The sequence below is a fragment of the Phaethon lepturus genome, unplaced genomic scaffold (genome assembly GCF_000687285.1).
Source record: "Phaethon lepturus isolate BGI_N335 unplaced genomic scaffold, ASM68728v1 scaffold19505, whole genome shotgun sequence".
NCBI lineage: Eukaryota > Metazoa > Chordata > Aves > Phaethontiformes > Phaethontidae > Phaethon > Phaethon lepturus.
The window spans coordinates 74067-94216 of NW_010540127.1; the positions used below are offsets into that span (position 1 = coordinate 74067).

The 20150-nt window shown below is 41.9% G+C and overlaps 1 protein-coding gene across 1 annotated transcript in view; it reads left to right on the top strand.

Moving 5' to 3' along the window:
* Positions 1-20150, top strand: part of KIF26A (kinesin family member 26A) — a gene marked incomplete at its 5' end in the record, with an annotated part of 66473 nt that overhangs the window by 40573 nt on the left and 5750 nt on the right. Inside the window, 7 exons of the mRNA XM_010287360.1 lie at positions 10103-10312; positions 12289-12382; positions 12854-13116; positions 13368-13551; positions 13850-14009; positions 15733-15895; positions 16457-19847. Of these exons, the coding sequence (XP_010285662.1) occupies positions 10103-10312; positions 12289-12382; positions 12854-13116; positions 13368-13551; positions 13850-14009; positions 15733-15895; positions 16457-19847 (4465 nt within the window). The remainder of the gene's footprint in view (positions 1-10102; positions 10313-12288; positions 12383-12853; positions 13117-13367; positions 13552-13849; positions 14010-15732; positions 15896-16456; positions 19848-20150) is intronic.

Here is a 20150-nt window from a genome sequence, read left to right on the forward strand (position 1 = left end):
GTCTAAGTATAGTGTCGTAAGGCTGACTTTCAGACCAGGCAACCAGGCAAAGTGGTTGCAACAATAATAAAGATAGAAATTAGCAGGCAGGGATTAATGTGATACAGTAGGGATCAGCTGATGGAGCTTTTACAGGTGGAACACATACATTACTGTTCTGTGAAAGAGTCAGCATTCCAATAGGGCTGGTCTGGTTGATATATTTGGATTTTGAAAACGCTTTTGACAGGTGCCCTGACCTAGGTTTCTTAAAAACCCCTAAGCTGTCACATATTCTCTAGTGGTTTAATAACTGGTAGGAAACGAGAGGGCAGATCGCACGCTGCAGCAGAGCTAGCAGTGGTGTCGTATGGAGGTCCATGCTGTGCAGTGTCTTCCTGGATCGTTGGGATGAGGTGGTGAACCTGTGCATTCAGAGTAGCCAAAGCTAAAACAGACTGTGAAGACTTGCAAAAAGGTCTCATGACACTGAAGTTACTAAGTGGATAAAGAAGCAGATGAACTTTAGTATTGATTAACACGAGGTAATGTGCATAAGAAAAGGAGCTCTAACTATGCATGCACAAACGATAAGCTGTAAGGAAATCAGGCATGACTGTAACCCATTTTACCAGCCACTGTGGAAGCTACAGCATTAGGTTTGTTATTATGAGTCTGAGCTTCTAAAGAAATGCTTTATTGACTGTTCAGGAGGCAAGAAGATTAAGCACTTTTAGTTTTAGCGGGTCTCTAACAGTATGTGATAAAAATACTTCAGGCTCCTCTTCAGGATGTTTTTTTCTTTACTGGCCTTCTTCCTTGAGGTAGCGTGTTTAAAGAAATTTAATAGAGGATGGTAACAACTGAAGAAATGTAAAGATTTCCCCTCCTCCCCATGTATATATCTCTAAATTATCTTCTCAGAGTGGAGCTATTGCCGTGACTGAGCGAGGGAAGAGCTGGGTCCTAAAACTCTAGAGGCAGAAGCAGCAGCTGTGTGTGTTTTGCTGCTGGTACAGAGTTGGACCCCAGTGAGCCTAAACGTTTGGAAAAAAGGACCTCACCAAACAAATTAACACCTTTACCTGCAATTTTAACTTCCTTATTTGATGTGCACTTTCAAAGCTGCCCTAGCACGACTGTCAAGCTTTCCTGCCAAAGAAGCTCCCTTTGGCCAAAGCACCAGTTCAGTGCAGAGCTTCCCCATGCATTAAGTCCCTTTTATTGGTTTTGAAGTTAAACGCATGAGTAAGAATTATTGTGAATTGGGGTAAGAGACAGTTGAACGTAAGGAACTGATTGAATTGAGCATAGGCAGCATCAGGACTGTCTTGGGTGTTTCTGTGGTGACTAGAATTGGAATTAATCTGGCTGGCAGGTCCTGTCATTGGTTGTGGGACCTTGTCTTGAACTTGGGAGTTCGATGAACATTTGGGGAAGGGAAGAGGCTTGAATTCTTCCTTTTTGTAGGCTGTATGACTATAGCAAAGGCAGTAACTGTGCGTTGTCAGAGCTGCTGGAGGAGGCAGGAACATGAACAGATTGTGATGGACAGTTCTTGCACTTGAACTCAGTTGTTGGTTATTTGAGCCCAAGATCTAAATTTGTTCGTAGTCTCACATCATCATGCCCATGCATATCATACATTTCTGCTGTGGTGAAGTTGCTGTATGGCTTGTTATGGTTGAATACTTTTGTTGTTAGAGAATTACTACAGCAGGGACCCTATATGTATCTTTTGCAATTTTATAATTTCTTATTGTTTCAAGTACTCTCTTGGAAGGTGGGGAATAAATGTCTGATTTATTTTTACTTTTATTTATTTCTTTTACATTTCACAAATACCATTTTTCCCCCTCATAATAATTTAAGAAGGAGTGTGTGCACTTGTTCTATGATACAAATCTTTAATTAAGCCTTTTGCTTAATTCTCTTTACTAAGAGTGCAAAATGTTATACACTTCTACAGGTGCTTGCAGGGTTTGTCCATGTTCAGGAATACCGAACAGGGAAAAGTTTAAAAACAAAACAAAAAACCCCCTAAAACCCCCCCTTAGGACTGCAGGTCTATCTGGGACTGGCTTTTCATATTACTAACAATAATCAAACTCTGATGCACAAAGGAAAATCCCACTACCAGTGCAAACCGCATACTGAAAGGAATTTTGCTCACTACTGATAAATGCTATGTAGCAAATTTCATACCTTTCTCCTGAATGTGCCAAAAACATGAGAGTCCAAATCATTTAGCTGAATCCTACTTAAAAGGCAATGATCCAGTACAGTATGATTCTTGTAACTGAATCATTTTTGTGGTCTCTCTGGGTGTTATTAAATTTAATGTCAGAATAGTAGGAAAGACGTCTGAAAGCCATTTAATATTGTCACTGGAAAGAAGTTAGATTATGCTCAATTTCTGACATTAATGTGCTACTTAAGATAATTTATCATATTGTGGTATTAAAAAAGACATCCTTTCTACAGTGGCTGCTGTGTAGCATTCTAATTTGCTATTTTTCTTTAGCATGGTAGGAAGCCTTTTTCATGCAAAATGTTTTTTCTGAGGTTCTATTCAGCTCATTCTTTATAATACTGCATCACTTACAACAGCAACTTTAAGTGCTTGTCTTTTCCGAGGATCCTGTCAATTTTTTATGTTAGAATGACAGAATCCTCCTATGCGAGACAATTGAAGTGGAGCATTTAAAGAGAACCTGAATTGTCAGACATGTTTCTTGGACAGGTATATACATGCTGGTCTCCATTTATGTGCTTTAGACATTTACTTTCATTTATGCTTTACCAAGCTATAGCTAAGGTACTGCTAATATGATTTATTGATCATGCAGGGTTTTCTTAAGTGTGCTGTATGTCCCATTCACTGGTTCTTATGATGGTTTGATGACTGATAACAAATAGGTGCTTAATTTTGTCATCTTTATTGCTGCTTGTTTCCTAATGACTAGACTTGTTATTTCTGATATAAATCATGTATCATACTAAGTACTCTTCTATCCGTGTACATAGTCCTGTCATCCATCCCTGCTGAAATGCCTTGAACTGCTTAAACAAAAATGTGTAAAAATTACATAAAAAATACACAATTTCTTATACATTGTTTTCACCTTTAAAAATGAAATAGTTTTCTTCGTGTCTTCTGGGAGTAGAGAATCAATTCTTCCTTAACAGAGCACCATACAGAAGTGATTTTTTTTTTTTTTTTTTTTAAAAGGTTCTCCCAGGGGAGCTAGATGGTCTATGCTAGCATGGCAATTTTGCATATAAATTTGCCATCCATTGGTAGTGGCAGTATATGAAAGGCTTGTAAGAACTACCCACAGTAAACCAATTTAGCAAGGGTTATATATCTGTCAGTTACAATTAAATCCATGAAAAATATTGGCTCGGAACTAAGACTTTTGTAATTTGTTTTACACTGTAGTTGAAAAATAAATAATTTCATTGGAAAATGGTCTTAATTCAACTGAATGTGAATTCTTTGTAATTTCTTGCAGAGAAATCTTAATTCAGAATGGTTGATGTCTAAACATAGTTATTTAATTAACCTGCTGTTATGCGCCATTTTGTGAACATTGGACAAAATTAACTTCCTGGCTGCACGATGCCTGTCAAGGATGTGTGTTTCCAGGGAATATTTAGTGTCCATTCAAATTTGATATAATGACATTTATTGCTAAAGATAAAATTGCTTGTTCATTTAGGGATTATGATACTTCTGTAATGCAGAATATGACCAGCATTTTTAGAATGGATTCCAGTATAGTGCCAGCACTTTCCCGAAATAGAAAGAATTTATTTTTGTAAAAAAAGCTTGAGTTGCATCTATTTTAAAATTTTACATGCTTTTTAATTCCTTCCTTCTATTTTTCCCTTCTTATTCTGTCTAATTTGAAACTTGACAACTATATAAGCATCAACTGCTAACAAAGCATCACTAGAAACACATAAACACTGCACATCCATTGATTTCAAAGGAGGCACCTTATGTTACAGTTATCTCTGTGCTAACATACTTGGCTGGGTCAGGGTCTTAATTTCTTCAGCATTCAAAATGCTGTGGAGTCTAATCATTACTTAGTGAATTAGTGGAGTCTTCTCTGTCTACATATCTGCCCCAAATTAAACCGCATGATGTATTTGACACCCTTCACTCCACTGGAAGGTGAATGACCAACTTTTCTAAGAGAGAGGTATACATATAGTATTTTTTGTATTCATTGTCTAAAATATGTGGTACAAGTCTGTGATAGTCTTAGGAACAGAATCCAAATAATCTGGTTCTTTAGGTGTGAGACTGTCCTTCACTTTTGTCTGGTCTCAGAGTTGATAGCCCTCCCATCTCTTTTGATTACAGGGTTATTATCAGTGTGAACCTGACTGTCTCAGTCTCCCGGCTGTTTCTGTCTAAAATTGTGTAGGATTGTGTCATTTTCGCTGCTATCACTGGCTCTTTTCTCTGCAAATTCAGCCTTGGACGTGATTTCTTCTGGGATGATGTATGCCTCACTGGTCTTGGAGGAATTTTGTGTTCATTGATGCATGGCTTTGCTGTAGCTCCATTCAATTCAGCATATCAAAAACATATGGGTTGTATTAAACAAAACTGCTAGCTTGCCTCTGGCATCAGTCTCTCACGTTCATGTCAGAGAGTTGCTTTGAAATTTGGGTTTCATGGCTTTTTTGGTCTGTCTCTTACTTTTTCCAAACCTGCTTTCTGACAGTGATATACATTTGCTGTTTTGCACTATCTTGACCAGTCCTGCAGCCAGCCCCTTATTTTGGTTCCTCTGATTCCCTTGTCCTGTTCTCCTCAACTCCAGCTGGTTCAGTATGCAGGGGGAGGTCTGGAAATCATGAGTCTGCACAAAAGGGGCACGTGGGGACAGCACTCCTGGAGGAGGTCACAGCACGGGAGCAGCGACTGCCACATGGCAATGGGGCAGAAGGTCTCTCCCCGTGACCCTTAGGTGTGAAACGAGGTAGATAGTAGCAATGGAGTAGGAAGGGCAGATACAAGCTAGGACATCCCTCAGTTTCTGAGGTGTTTCGTTGTTGAGGACAGAATTATTAAATACGCATCTGTATTTGACTTTTGTAAGGGTCCAAGATGTCAAGGTCTAGAGTTTTGGCTCAGGGCTCCAACAAATTACTGATATTTGAATGTACTACATAGTTCTGTGGTTCTCTAGGGGTCTCATCAGATGTTTCTAAAACTGTATGGGGTTTGTCCCCATAGTTCTTCACATAGCCATTGTCCTCTGCACAGAGGCCTTTCCCTTCCAACCCCCCTTTTATTCAGAAATCTGCTCTTTGCCAGTTTGTGTCCCTTAAAATTCTTTATGCGTGCATAAAACTGTGGTATGACATTTGTTGTTATGCTACAGCATCCATCCACTGGGTTTGCCCTTACACAACTGGAGCAAATGAATTCTAGCTTGCAGATGTTTACTTTTATAGCCTTTCTTTTCCCTGACTTCCACTGTAGGCTGACAGACAGATAAATGTTAAAAAAAAAAAAAGAAATTCCTTGCTTGCTATGAATATCTCTCCCATACTTGCCAGGGAAGGTTAAAATTACACCCATTGTTCTGCTGGGTGGGTGAGCCTCTGACCTTATGCCACCCATTTCTAGGGCTTTTCCAAATTATGTGCTCGGTTATTTACTTTTAAAATTCTTTCTCTTTTAATGGCATATTCAAGATGTATTTGCCAAATTTTCCCAAACACTTTTGATTTTAATAGTTTCCTTTAGCAATTTTTCTTGACCTCCTAGTTCCTGCAGAAACATGAATTTGGAAAGTTCAGCAGATGAGTGTTAACCCCCAGTGTAGAAAACCCACCAGATTAGAGTCAGTTAAGTAATGAGATACTTCAGTGGTTTGCATGATTTAGGCTGTCTTCAGGCACTGAGAAAAATGTTAATAATGTGTAAGTATTGTGATGTTTGTGTTTCTTCTATTTTTATTTGCAGAAATTGAACTCACATGCAAACCTATCCTCTTTTTCTGTCAACATCCTCATTAAACTGCAGCTTCTATCCAATATTCAGTGTCTGTATGAATGTCTATGTACAAATCCTTGTATCCTTGATAATGATAAACTTCTGCTTGTAGTTCTTTTTCTTACTCTGCATCTTTCTGTGACATTGAAGAAGAAATACACAAAAGGGGGGGGAGGCGGGAAAGGAATTACTAAAAATCCCCAGTTCTAGCAAGAAGGATCACCCCCATCGCAGGAAGGATGTACCATCTTAGCCCTCCTCAAGGAGTCTAAAAGTGGTCAAGGCAGAGATTCTGTGAGCCTGAGATGACTTTTCGGGAATCGCCACATTTGTATTGTCTTTCCTTTTTCGTGTTCTTTCTCTCTCCACCGCCCCCCCAGCCCTTGCCATTCCCTTTAGCGCTTTTTTTTTTTCTTTCCTTGTCCTTATTCTTTCAGACCTGTCTTATTCCCCCATTCCTTTATTCATTCTCCTCTAAATTCCCTGTCTTGTCTTGTCTTTGCTTTGTGCAGGCGTTACCAGTAGTTGGTACCGCTGCAGCTGTGACTGACCACCAGAAAGCTGGCCGTGTTGTTGAGTAACTGCCCACAAAGGGCGTGATCCTGAGTGGGCCTGGGATTAATGTTGTTGCACTTAATTCTAGTCATTCATTTCCATAAGCAAATAAAAGCATTAGAGTGCAGTGCAGATATGGCTGCTATGCTCCCCAGTTACGGGCCAAAAGTTACTTTAAAATTTGCAAGTTCCCATGTTTTCTTGAATCCTCTCCTCACTGCAAGCCCTTGTGTCTGGATGATTTCCTGCACTGCGTGTTGCTGTCTCTACAGGTGAGCGTGACTTTTGCATGAGAACTAGATAAAGAGACCCAGGAGAAGATGCAGTTAAGTTGATCCTTAAGGCAGCAACCATTGCTGGCTCTGTAGTACGCCGCTTTTTCAGCAGTACGCATCCCAGAAGAGTACTGTGATGAACTTCAGAGCGGAGAATATAAACCTGTCACTTAAGATTGGTCCTGAAACACAGGAGGGCAAAAAGCATAAGAAGAATAAATAGTATAACTCCAAACCTTTCTTTTACATACTTAGAAGCGCATGCATGCACCTGGGATCTTCCTGCACTTAGTTTTTGCTGTTGTGAGGGGCTGTGTGTGAGTAATCTTTGTGCTTGTTGGTACTTTCATGAGTATTTTCACTTCATTTCCAAGTGAAGTCAGAGTCTGGCTCAGCATCATGAATGAGTGTGACACATCATAACCCTACAATTTCTGGGAGGCATCACTTGATAGATAGATTTAGTGGGTGGAGAAACTAAATTTGAAATCAGTGTTTTCCTACTCTGCGAATCAGCTTTTATACCCAAAACACTAAAAGAGGAACTCCCTCGAGCTGCTTTTCTCTTCCCCCTCCCATTTGTCTTGAAAGCTCACTTCCACTGTAAAAATGAAGATGACCCTTGAGGCCTGTTAAGTTTGGGATCTGATCCGTTATGGGAAGCTATTTTAGTATCTTTTTGCTTCAGAGACGTGGCCTCAAAAAGCTGATTCGACACACAAGGTTTTTCTGGGTGTGAAACCATCTTTCTGGCAGGGGGAGCAACGCTGTGATTGAGGTAACTTGCTGTTTAGGTCAGGAGCAAACCAATTTTCCTCTTACCCAAGCTCTGGCTGCTATAATCTCATAATAGGTGGAAGAGAGAATAGAAAGGACTGTTTAGAGTAGTGCTTTGAAAACAGCGTAAGGTTTAAAATTCATTTAATCAAGTGACCCTGACGTGGGCATTTGTATTTATATATATAATTGGGTGGTGTGGTTTGTATTTTTTTCCTGAGGGAGGTTATTTTTCTGAGCACCTTGGTAGCATGTCAAGGTTGAGCTAGCAGGCTAATAGACAAAGCTGGCTTCATGGAGCTTTTATGGGGAAACAGCCTTGAGTGTGTCACCTCTGATGCACTTTGCTTTTGCAGCAGCTGTTTCATTTATTCTAGGGTTTGCTTATTTTCTGGGACTGTATTTTCATGTTCATATCACTATGAAAGGGGAAAGAAAAGGAAGTGTTGAAATCAGGGGACTGCTTGAGTCGATAGGTGGAAGAATTTGCTGCTGCCTTTGGAGTCTCCTGCAATGTTTACTGGAAGGGTCGGTTGTTTCTTAACCTCTTTGTTTGGAAAAAATGTTGGGGAAAAGCTTTTATAGCTGCGTTCTGGAAAATATTTTCTGTGAGGATGCTTGGGTAACCATGCAGGGATGCCTGTGTGCAGCTTAGGCCCTGTAGAAAGTAAAAGCTGGAAAAATGAAACAGTTGAGGACCTAAATGAAATCTTCAAATTGCCCACCCTCCCCATCTGATAAAGGCAGGGACAGTTCAGCATGGTGCTTACTGCCGCACCGACCTGTCTGCTGTGGATCATCCTGTGCTTTGGTGAAGTAGTTTTTCAGTTTTGGTTTGCCCTTTGCCATTATTTCTCTGGACACAGGAGTGATGGGGAAGTGCTGACTGCAAACCCTTTTTTTTTTTTGTAAAGACACAAAGAATCTGTCAGGGTAGTAAGTGCACACTGGTTTAATGAAATAATGTTCTCAGAACATAGTAAATAGGAGTCAAATTGTTCTGTCAGATTTAAGGTTAAATTTTGCCACAAAAAGTTACTGAAAAGGAGGATCATTCTTTACCAGCGATGGATGCTTTCCAACCTGGCTTCCCCAGCTAGAGGTGGGCCTGACTCAGATCAGCCAGCGACTGCGTGCTCTGTGTTTGGAGGGTTCTCCTGGTGGTTTGCAGCAGAGGGGTTGCTATCTGTCACTCCCCTTCCAAATGAGGTGCAAATGCTGTAAAAGGAGTGGGTGTTCTGTGGGCCAGTAACGGCATTGCAGAAGATGGGTCTCCTGACGGGTGCTCTGGAGAGTACGGGTGTAAATTGTTCCAGCTCTGCTGGCTGTGGTGCGTTACAGCCATGGAGGCTTTTCACCCAGTGGTACCGGATGGTGAACACTGGTGCTGTGAAAGTTGTCAGGTAGTGGGATAAGGAGATAATACTGTTGTTCAGCTTGTTATTGAAACATGTCATACTGGCCGTGGAAAGTCACTCTGGCTGAGCGTTGCTTTTCTCTTAAGTTTCGTCTGCTGGGCAGCGCAGAGTTGAACATTGGCAAAGTGATTCACTGTGCCTGTAATAGTCATTTACTTCAGTGCAAGGTGTATAAAACATGCTGGTTCTGACCTCAGAGCATTTCATAAGGGTAAATGATCGTAAGTGGGTGTGAGGCAATATTTCACAGTTTTTCAAAGAGCATGATTTCCAGGAAGCTTAAAAGAAGCAGGTGTGCAGCCTTTGCTGAACTTTAGTGAGACCCAGTCACTTGGCTCCCATAAGCTGCTTTGGAAATCACAGCCAACATGTCTGAGCTCTCTAAAAATGCTGTCTTAAAATTCCACACGTAGGAAATCAGCATTTGCAATGCTGCAATAGAAATGTACTTTGAAAGTAGTTTCTTTTCAAGCTTTTTGACCTTTTTAATGCTTTTTTTTTTCCTTCCCTTCTTTGAAACTTCCGTTAAATCTGCCCCTAACCACCGAAGAGCCTCGCAATGACTGCGTAAAGGCGCCTGCCTGGGAAGGCTGTAAGGGAAGCATCTTTTTTATTGGAAGAATGTGAACTGGGAATTGAAAATTTCTAGGTTTAGTTCAGTTTGAATGTGCTCGCTGTTTGAGCCTGGTGTTACTCAGACTGATTTTCGGAGTGGATTGGTTTGTGCTTTTGGTCCCATTGAGTACTTGAAAAGTAGGAGACTAGAGTTTCCTTTCTTTAAGCATGGTATTACACCTACAGTGAATGATACCTGCAGATTATAAATTGAAACGGTAAAACTGGAACAGTCAGCTGAAGGGACAAAGTGCGCCTTTAAAAGCTAGTTCAGTGCAGACCCCAGGGTGGAAACCAGGCTGGAAAATCTGGCTCTGGTTTTGTCCCACGGTTGTTCTGACACACCTAAATATTACAAATGAACGTGTCATGGGAGGGGGAGTGGGTTTGGGAGGAATGCTTTGCATGCGTTCATCTGTAGCTGGGAACTCAAGTTGTTGCTCTGTTCTGAATTCTTGCAGGTGAAAGTGATGGTGAGGATTTGTCCCTCTCAAGGAGCACATGAAACATCTGAATCCATGTCCTTTCTAAAGGTAGACCCACGAAAAAAGCAAATCACGTTTTATGATCCAGCAGCAAGTGGGCCTTCCAATGCAGGTCATAGAAGAGGCGTTGTTGCTGTCCCAAAGATGTTTGCCTTTGATGCTGTTTTCCCCCAGGATGCTTCGCAGGTACTGGAGTCGCTTCTATAAACCTCCTGAGTCTTCTCATGGCCACTGCATTTGATTGCCTGAAGAGTTCTTTCTGTTTCTAGGGAATTTTAGTTGAATGAGTTGCCTTACTGCCTGGAAAAAAACATGGTAATTAATAGACAAGTGGGTAAATTCTTACATTTTCAGTTTAGTCAAGATGTAAAATTAAGGAAAAATATCTGGGGAGATGGATTTACCGACTAAATTATCTTCTTGCATTTTCGCTTGTTAGAGAAAGACACAGAGCCAATTTGAAATTCACTTTTCCGTCCGGTTAGGTTTTAACCCATTTGATGTCACTGAAATAAAGTCCTTCCCCACTGCTTTCAATGGGAAATGAACACGTGCTTAATGTTAAACTAAACGCTGTTGTTAGGAGAAGAGATACAGCTAACCCCGTGGGATTGCTACACTGAAACAGTTAGGGAGCTTTTATATTTTCCTTGCCTTTTCCAGTTTGTTTATACTGTGTTTTTGACTGATTATTTTATCTTGATGGTTGTGCCGATGATGGCACATGCCTTTCTTTTGGCCTCCACCGGGTGTATTTGTACAGTAGTAGCCCCAGACCTGAAATCTGGTACACAAGTGGGATGGCTGGTATTTGAGAGGATTGTGGGCTGCGGTATATTTGGTGAGGTCGTACTCATGAACATGTGAAATTTCCTTCTGGGAAAAATCTTTGGTTCAGAAAAAAAAATCCTAGAACTGCTTTAAAAAGAACAAACTCTGCGGTGTATGAAGAACTACTTCAAGTTTGAACTGCTGAAAAAAATTAGTGTGAAAAATATATCACAAAACGTCCAAGGTGAAAATGGTATATTAATGTTGAGAAAACATGACAAGATCTAGTTCAGAATCCCACCCTCAGAACTTCTCTTAAGATTTTGTTTAATTTTTTGGGTCCCAAACTAGAGACATGAAAATACCCATTAGGTCCAAGTTGGATCCAAACACTAAAGATGGAGAATAACCTCACCCACACATCAGTGCTTAAAGCAATGGCAAACACGTCAGGAGGCTGTTTTTAAGATCCCGCATAAGGTCAAACGGTATATTTGTGCAGAAATATGCAACAGTGATGTCAACATTAGTCCAGAACTGGAAGGGGCTTTTTCTCACTTGTCTTGCCAGCCCCGATGCTGCAAGGTGGCTGATCACAGCCCCCTTCTTCGCTGGTTTTGGCACCAGTCTTCAGGTTGTTGACTCCTGGTTTGGGCTAGGCTCTTTCAGGTCCTTGTGGTGGGCCTCTTGGGTGGCCTGTTTGTGGTGTTTCTGGGTGGCATTGGCCAGTGCAGCCACTTCTGTGCAGGCTTGAGGCAAACTTGCTGCCAGGCACCTGCAAACAGAGCCTTATCCTTTCACTATAGTTACATATTTACACCAGCCCTCTCCCCTGCCCCCAGTTGGCTTAATAGATCATCATATTGTATATTTGAAACTCTCACTGACGTGGATAAACTGGTTTTAGTACACTCAAATATTTTAGCAAGTTCTCTTCATTGATGATGATGTTTCCCCTGGAAGAGGAAAATGTGACACTCTGAATCAGGGATCCTAATGCATTTTCTACAGTATGAATGTCTTTTTAATTCCTGTGAGCACTCCTGAGTAGCTTAATTTCGGTGGAGTTGCCACTATTGCTGAATAGCCTTGGCTAAGCTATTATACCAGCAGGAAGCCTGGTTGGAAAGCATTCAGTTTGCTACATTAGTCATAGAATCAATATTCCAAGAGAATTGGTTTAATAGAATTGAAAACTATTTTAGGCTGTAGTAGCATATTTTATTATTTTTTAAGATAGCATAGTTACTAAAATAATAGGACTGATGCCATAAAAATGGTGAGAATATTACACCTCAAAAATATTGAGTCATTCATTTCATTACAGAAGAATAGTAAAAACCATAGCAGTATATGCTCTTTTACTTATCTGTCTCCAATCTTTCTTTCAGGCTGAGGTATGCTCTGGAACAGTAGCAGAAGTAATCCAGTCTGTTGTGAATGGTGCAGATGGTTGCATATTTTGCTTCGGTCATGTCAAGCTTGGTGAGCTCCCAAATTCGTTACAGTTAATTACTATGTCAGTCTGGTAATTACATGCTGTCAGCTCCTGGAACAATAAACCTGGAGTATATGAATAGATTAGAATTTCTTTTTAATTAGCTTTGCAAACTTATCATGGTTTATTTCTACACTGGGATTGTAAGTTTTAATTTGAAAAGGTAAAGTGTAACATCAGATTAGCTTATTCAAGAGCAAGTTTATATAGGCGCATTGTGATGAAGATCAAAAGATCAGAGATGTTTTTAATGTTAATTTGCTGTGAGTTACAAAAATTGCAAAACTAATTGAATAAATAGTAATGGATTAATAATTAAGTACTTTACATTTTTGCATCTCTTCTTTCCTACTATCTGTGCGGCACATAGTATTGTATATAATATAGGGTGATGATATAAAGAGACACTGTCTTGTACAAGAAAGGTGAATTAAGTTCATGTTTTCTTTTCATTCTAGGAAAATCTTTTACGATGATTGGGAAAGATAATTCCACACAAAGCCTTGGTATCATCCCCTGTGCGATTTCTTGGCTCTTCAAATTAATCAATGAACGTAAAGAAAAAACTGGGACTCGTTTCTCCATTAGAGTATCTGCTGTGGAGATCAGTGGCAAAGATGAAAACCTTAAGGATTTGTTAGCTGAAGTAGCCACTGGCAGCCTTCAGGATGGCCAGTCTCCCGGGGTTTATCTGAGAGAAGATCCGATATGTGGAACCCAGGTATAATGGATATCACAAATAGATTTTTCTGAGCCTGATGTTCTTCTGCTTTTTATTTCCTTTTATCTGACAACAATTATGACAACTTTTAAGACAGTAAAAAAAAAAGTTACTGCTTTTAATTTATAAGCCCTTCTCCCATGGTGTACATATTTGTTTCTTTTAGTACCCTAGAGATTTAGCCAGTTCACTAAAAAATAATAAAAAAAATGCCCCTGTGCTAATTAGTCATTTTCTTGTTTATATTCAAGCTTCAAAACCAAAGTGAGCTAAGGGCTCCGACAGCAGAGAAAGCTGCCTTTTTCCTTGATGCTGCAATTGCTGCCAGAAGTACCAGCAAGCCTGAATGTGAGGAAGAAGATAGGAGGAATTCGCATATGCTCTTTACTCTTCACATCTACCAGTATCGCATGGAGAAGAGTGGCAAAGGAGGAAGTATGAATCTTCTTACCGTACTGTTTATTTTTAAATGACATGGTTTTGGGTTAGTTGAAACAATAATTTGTAATGAACTTATAAAGAAAAAATGAACTGAACCCTCAAGCCAGTCGAGTCACCTTTAACTTCAGTAGCTGTGGCTAATACCTGGTTTCCTTACTATTAATATTTAATCTGGTCATCATCCCATGCTGTATTCATTATTTTCCTCATTTGAATACATTTTGAATACCAAGCTTGGCTTGAGTCCCTGCAAGAACGTGATGTACAACTGTTTTTCCCCTTTTTGTTTTAGTGTCTGGAGGACGCAGCCGTTTGCATCTCATTGATCTAGGGAGCTGTGAAAAAGTGCTGAGCAAGAGCCGAGATGGAGGAGGCTCTCTGTGTCTGTCTCTCTCTGCCCTGGGCAATGTAATTTTGGCCTTAATTAATGGTGCTAAGCATGTGCCATATAAGTAAGTGAGTTATTGTCTGCATTATCTTAAATTTGTGATTGGCGTTACCTTAGCAAAGAATTGCATCAACAATTTACTCTTTACCTAAGATGAAGTTAAAGGAAGTTCTGTCAGAGAGGGGTCTGTCTTCTTTTAAGGTCACTTCCGTATTACAGATACATATTATCTATTCATCTCCCTGTCTATATGTACAAATACATATGCAAAACTTTTTAAATTCCACATAGTAACATGAAATTCTTAATTATATGGCCAAAAATTATATGCATGTGGGTATATACTTAAGTTGGGTGAAATGTTGGGGAGGGTTTGACTGTTGAAAAAAGCAGGGGAAAGCGACGAAAATGTTTTCTTTCCTTCTATCTCCTCTTTGTTTCCTGAGTTTGGAATCTAGACCAATCTCAGCCAGCTGGACATTAGTGAACAATTTAATCAAAAGTTCGTAGGATTTTGTCTCCTTTTTCCAAATTTAAAAATTGTATTGAAATTTCAGAAAATACTAGAGAGTTTATCAAGTGTGGTCATCAAAAGTTGTTATTTCTGCTTGCCTTTTTGAATGATACATCTTTTCAATTAAAAAAAAGAAGACCACCATGTTGCACATTTGTTTAGCAGAAATGAACATTTAGGTGTGCTCCTTTGTGGAGTGTGCTTGACAATAATATTATGTGAAACACACCTGTGGCAAGCCCAGCTTAAAGACAACAGCCACATTGTAAACACCCTTACCAGAACTTGGCCTTCAGTCCTTAAATTTAATTGCTGCTTGTCGTCATGCATTATAACTTTGTGCCATTGTTATCAATCATGTCACTTCACATATTTATCTAGTGCTGCATCTCAAACAGGTGTTCTTTCTTTCTGTATTAGGCAGAAAGATAATTTCCTCAGGCTAGTTGCTAGGTTTGTGGATGGAGTAGAGGATGGATTTGTTAGAATAGGGAAAGGCAGATCCTCAGCTTTGTCACCTGCCATGGTTTAGTGAGCAGACATGACGATAGTTCCCACATGTTGGGCCAGCTCAAGGGGTGATAGGAAGCAGCCTCCAGGGAGCCCTGGGGACAGATGTCTTGGAGATGAGTGGAGGACAAAATGTAACGTGTGTGGTCAGCTTTGCTGTCCATGGCGGAGGACTCTCATCACCAGGAGAGACTTCAGAGAGAAATTCTGCTTCCCATTTGCTATGTCAGAGCAGAGCACAGCAGGCAGAATGGAAACTAGATTAGCTGGGGTGGCATTGATAATACATTTCTGATACCTAACATTGTTATATTTGTTTAGAGATTTCTTACCGTTTTTGTTGACTTATTTTTTCCTATTATCATAATTGTTTGTTTAGAGCTCACAGAGCTTAGCTGTCCAGGTACTAAGTCTAGTCAGCTAAAAATACAGCACTCATGACCTTTTTGAGTAATATGAGCTAAACCTGAGACAACTAAACTAGTTATCAATAAATTGTTTTACAGTTGTCTAAATAACAAACAAAGCGACTTATCATACTGCAAATACACAGGCAGATAAATAATTAAAATATTGGTATATTTGTATGTGTACATTTAGACATATTTTAAGTGTGGTCAAATAATAGTAGCATATTTCTTATCTACATGTACCATACATGCATATATCCTATGAGAGTGAAGGCACATCTTGTGGTCTAAAAATCTGCAAAAAAAGATTGTGATTTCTTTAAACCATCCTAGTGTTCTCATTTGTCACACAGGGACAACAAGTTGACGATGCTTTTGAGGGAATCACTTGGCAACATCAACTGCAGAACTACTATGATTGCACATATTTCTGACTCCCCAGCCAATTACGCAGAAACTCTTACCACCATTCAGCTTGCATCGCGAATCCACCGAATGAGAAAGAAGAAATCCAAGGTTGGTTCACAAACAAGCAGATATTAATTCATTTGAAAATGAGTTTTCCTAACCTCTCAGTGGGGGAGCATGGGATTTCTCAGCAGTAAGAAGTAATACAAAATGCATAACAGCTCAGGAGAGGAACTGACAAATGACTTGGCACTGAGCCATTATCCCACCCCCAATCCTTAATCCTGAAATTCCCTTCTTTTCGTTCCAAACATGTATTCTTTCTTTGCTTATGTGTGGAACTATCTCAGAATTTCCTATTTCTATTAATTAAAAAAAGTATAAGGAAGGAACAGAAAACTGTTGAGGAGAAAGACAATGCATAATATTTAATGGAAAATATCTGGAAAGGTGTGACTGCTATATGACTCCTAAAACAGTAAAATGTGTGTAGCATGACCTTGTTATTTAATTCACACTCTAACCTTTTTCCACTAGATGTAGTTGTGATAGTATACACAAACCACAGAGTATATGGCAAACTTGACCTTTTAATCAATTATATGTACATGTATATACTCTTATATATCAATTAATATTAATAACTTTTCCATTATTGATCATTTGCAGTATGCATCCAGCTCGTCTGGAGGAGAGAGTTCATGTGAAGAAGGACATGTCCGAAGACCACCCCATTTGCGACCATTCCACCCACGAACTGTTGCCCTTGACCCTGACCTTCCTGTCCTGAGTATATCTAGTGATCCTGATTATTCCTCCAGCAGCGAACAGTCTTGTGATACTGTCATCTATGTTGGTCCCAATGGTGCAGCTTTGTCTGACAGGGAATTGACAGATAATGAAGGTCCTCCAGAGTTTGTTCCCATAATCCCATCCCTAAACAAGAAGAGAAGTAAAGACAATTCTGCTATTGGTAGGAGTTCTGACAAGGACCATTTTAAATGCAACACTTTTGCTGAACTGCAAGAAAGGTTAGAGTGCATTGATGGAAGTGAGGAACCCATCAAATTGGCTTGTGGAGAAATCTCTCTTGTGTCCAATTGTAGTCCAGTCCCTGGAGCTACAGAAAATGCACAGTCTAAGCTGATAAAGGAAAAAATATCTTCTCCTTCTGGAGGATTTAAGAAACCAGTTCCACAAGGTACTGTGTCTCCCAAAAAAGGGCATAACCTTCCTTTCCAAGCTGTTGCACCAAGGGGTAGCAATGGCAATTTTCATGAAAAGAGCACACCTCACTTGAAAACAGAGCTCTCCAAGCCACAGAGCAGAGCTGAAGACAAAATAATAGACTTGATACTGGAGTTGGAGGGAGAGAGAGAGACAATCACCGATTCCCTGCAATCTTCAAGGTGTAGCCCTTCAAGGAATCCAGAGCAGAATAAGGCCACAGCTGAATGTGTGATTAAGGAAAAGTCCTTGTATGTGAAGAGACCCTTGCCAAGCCCAGCACCTCCACCTCCACAGCAGAAAGAGCATGTACTGAGCTCCAAAGCTGAGAATTTGGAGCTCGACAATAGCAATGCAGTTCGGACTCCTCCTGTGGGAATGAGCAAGCAGATGGGAAACAAACCTGAGCAAAACCCTGTAGGAAGCACATTCCTAGTTGGTAGCAACACCCAGAATCAGTCAGGTGCAATAGAGGTACACAGCTTCAGGTCAGCGTTCAGAGGGAAATGTTTTGATCGGGATATACTAACCACCACGGTGACTTTGCAGCAACCTGTTGAGCTGAATGGAGAGGATGAGCTTGTTTTCACCGTGGTGGAAGAACTATCCATTAGTGGCATTATGGATAATGGAAGACCTTCCAGTATCATTAGCTTTAACAGCGACTGCTCCCTTCAGGCCCTTGCATCAGGTTCGAGGCCGGTCAGTATTATTAGCAGCATAAATGATGAGTTTGATGCTTATACCTCACAGGAGACTTCTACTGGTGTAAATATTGATATTGTTGTGCCCTTTGCTAAGGATCCCTTTACCAGCAGCAGACGTTCCTCCATCAGTTCGTGGCTTAGTGAAGTCAGCATCTGTACAATCGAAAGTGATGGAGCCCAGTCTAGTGACAGTTTTGTCGCACAGTCATCTTACAGCTGTAGTAAGTCCGAGGAGCCCTTCAACTTGGATTCATCCCATTTATCCGTCCCCCTGAAAAGCGCTCTGAATGACAGTGGATTTTGCTTCTCTGAACTGGAGAGTGAGAGCCTGAGTTCCAGCAAGCTGTCGTCAGGCATCAGCAGAAGCCCTCAAACCTCTGAAACTACCAAAGCAGCTCAGATAAAAAGTGCTTTTTGTGTCACTGATCAGCCTGTAAAAATAAAATTTAGTAACTCTTGTGAGACGCCTGTGATAGAAACAATACATTCTAGTCTTCCTAGGAAAACAAAAACTACCTCGTCTCCAATCCACAATAATACTGTCCTCAGCTATAAAGAGCTGCAGAACCCACATGGTATATTTGAAGATCCCTGGTTGTTGCGCACCGATTATCAGCTGGAAGCAAAACCTGCAGACTCGCTGCTGTCTCCAAAATCTCACACATTTGGTACTGAGAAGCAGCCAGGAAAACCTGCCCAGTATTTTGGTGCAGCATCCAGGCCAACGAAGTCGCAGACTATGCTCGCCTGTTCGCAGAGGGTTGTGGATGGTTGTGAAATGGCCTGCAAATCCTCAAGCGGAGCTGCAAAGAAGTCAGAAGTTGTGATGAAGATGCCACAGCTGAAGAGAGGAGCCACCACGCTGGGAGTGATGCCAGTGTCACATGCTAACAGTACTTTGTCGGAGGCTGTGACCCGAGGGAATTCAGATGCTTCTTTGGCCACTGGCAGCTTGAAATCATCACTGGGAAAGAAGAGTGCACCACAGAAATCGACCATGTTGCCCAGGCCAGGTGGGCCGACACCTCCAACACCTCCTGTACGCAAATCGAGCCTGGAGCAGAAACCTGTTGGTCTGGGTAATGGTGGGGGAAAAGCCTCCGGCTTGGACTTTGCCAGAGCTGCCACGCCAAAGGCCGAAGACGAAACAGATTTCCGGTTGAAAGCTGGGTCTTACTTTAGTGAAAGTGCCACCAGCAAAATGAACCTGAAAGGCGACCACTCTTTGCCCAAGATGACGTCCAGCTTAAAGGTGAAGGCATCGAAGAGTGAAGCCGTGCACCGTTACGGGAGCCACATGTCCCTGGAGAGGTGTGACAGCCTGACGTCAGTCGGATCCAAAGCAAGTGTGGCGAGGGAGAATGGGAGCACCAGCAACAGCCGGGCAGGGCGCTCCGTCCCCAGGCTGGGGGTCCCCCCTGTTGCCTCTGGTGTGGGTTTACCACCGCCCTTCACTACCCCTGTGCCCAGTAAAAACAGCCAGGCAAAACCCACAGCTAACCAGAAGGTGCAAGCTAACGGGAACAAAAACCGGGGCCTCTCCACCAGCGGGTCGAAGTCTCTCAGTTCCTCTGTGAAGTCCTTGGCACAGCCTGCGGTGAAGGGCTCTGGCATGGCCCCCAGCGGGAAGGTGGCCCCCCGCTCCATGCAGCCTGTCAGTGGCAAACCTGGCCGAGGGACCATCATGGGGACCAAGCAGGCCATGAGGGCAGCCAACAGCCGTGTGAACGAGCTGGTGTCAGGTGGCTCTGCCAAGACGGGCCACTTCCGAGGCTCCACTGACTCCGACAGTGGCAACGACAGCGGCATTAACCTCAGTGATGAGAAGTCGCAAATCCCGGTGCTGCCATCTCCATACAGTAAGATAACGGCGCCGCGGCGGCCTCAGCGGTACAGCAGCGGGCATGGCAGCGACAACAGCAGCGTCCTAAGCGGGGAGCTGCCACCAGCCATGGGGAGGACGGCTCTGTTTTATCACAGCGGCGGCAGCAGCGGCTATGAGAGCATGATTCGGGACAGCGAGGCCACTGGCAGTGCCTCCTCAGCACACGACTCTATGAGCGAAAGCGGGATGTCATCGCCAGGCCGGATGAGGAGCCTCAAGTCCCCCAAGAAACGATCAACAGGTAAGAAGTGAAGGGGAAGGTGGCCAGGTCTCCCCTGGCACTCCACTGCGTCCCTGAGGATGGGGGATTTTCATGGCGTCCCTGACAGTGAGGGAGAGGAGATTTGGGGGGAACTCAAAGCGGGGTGGTGGACTGTCTGCATGCGCTTGCGTGTGCATGCATATCGCTGTGACAGCAGCTACTTGCCATTTATTTCACTTCAAAGCTGCAGGTGTGACACAGGTGCTGCTGTGGAGAGGGCAGGGGAGGCGCTGGGTGCCCCGGGGCGCCGGCAGGCCCCCCGCGAGGGGGGGGGGCGGCGAA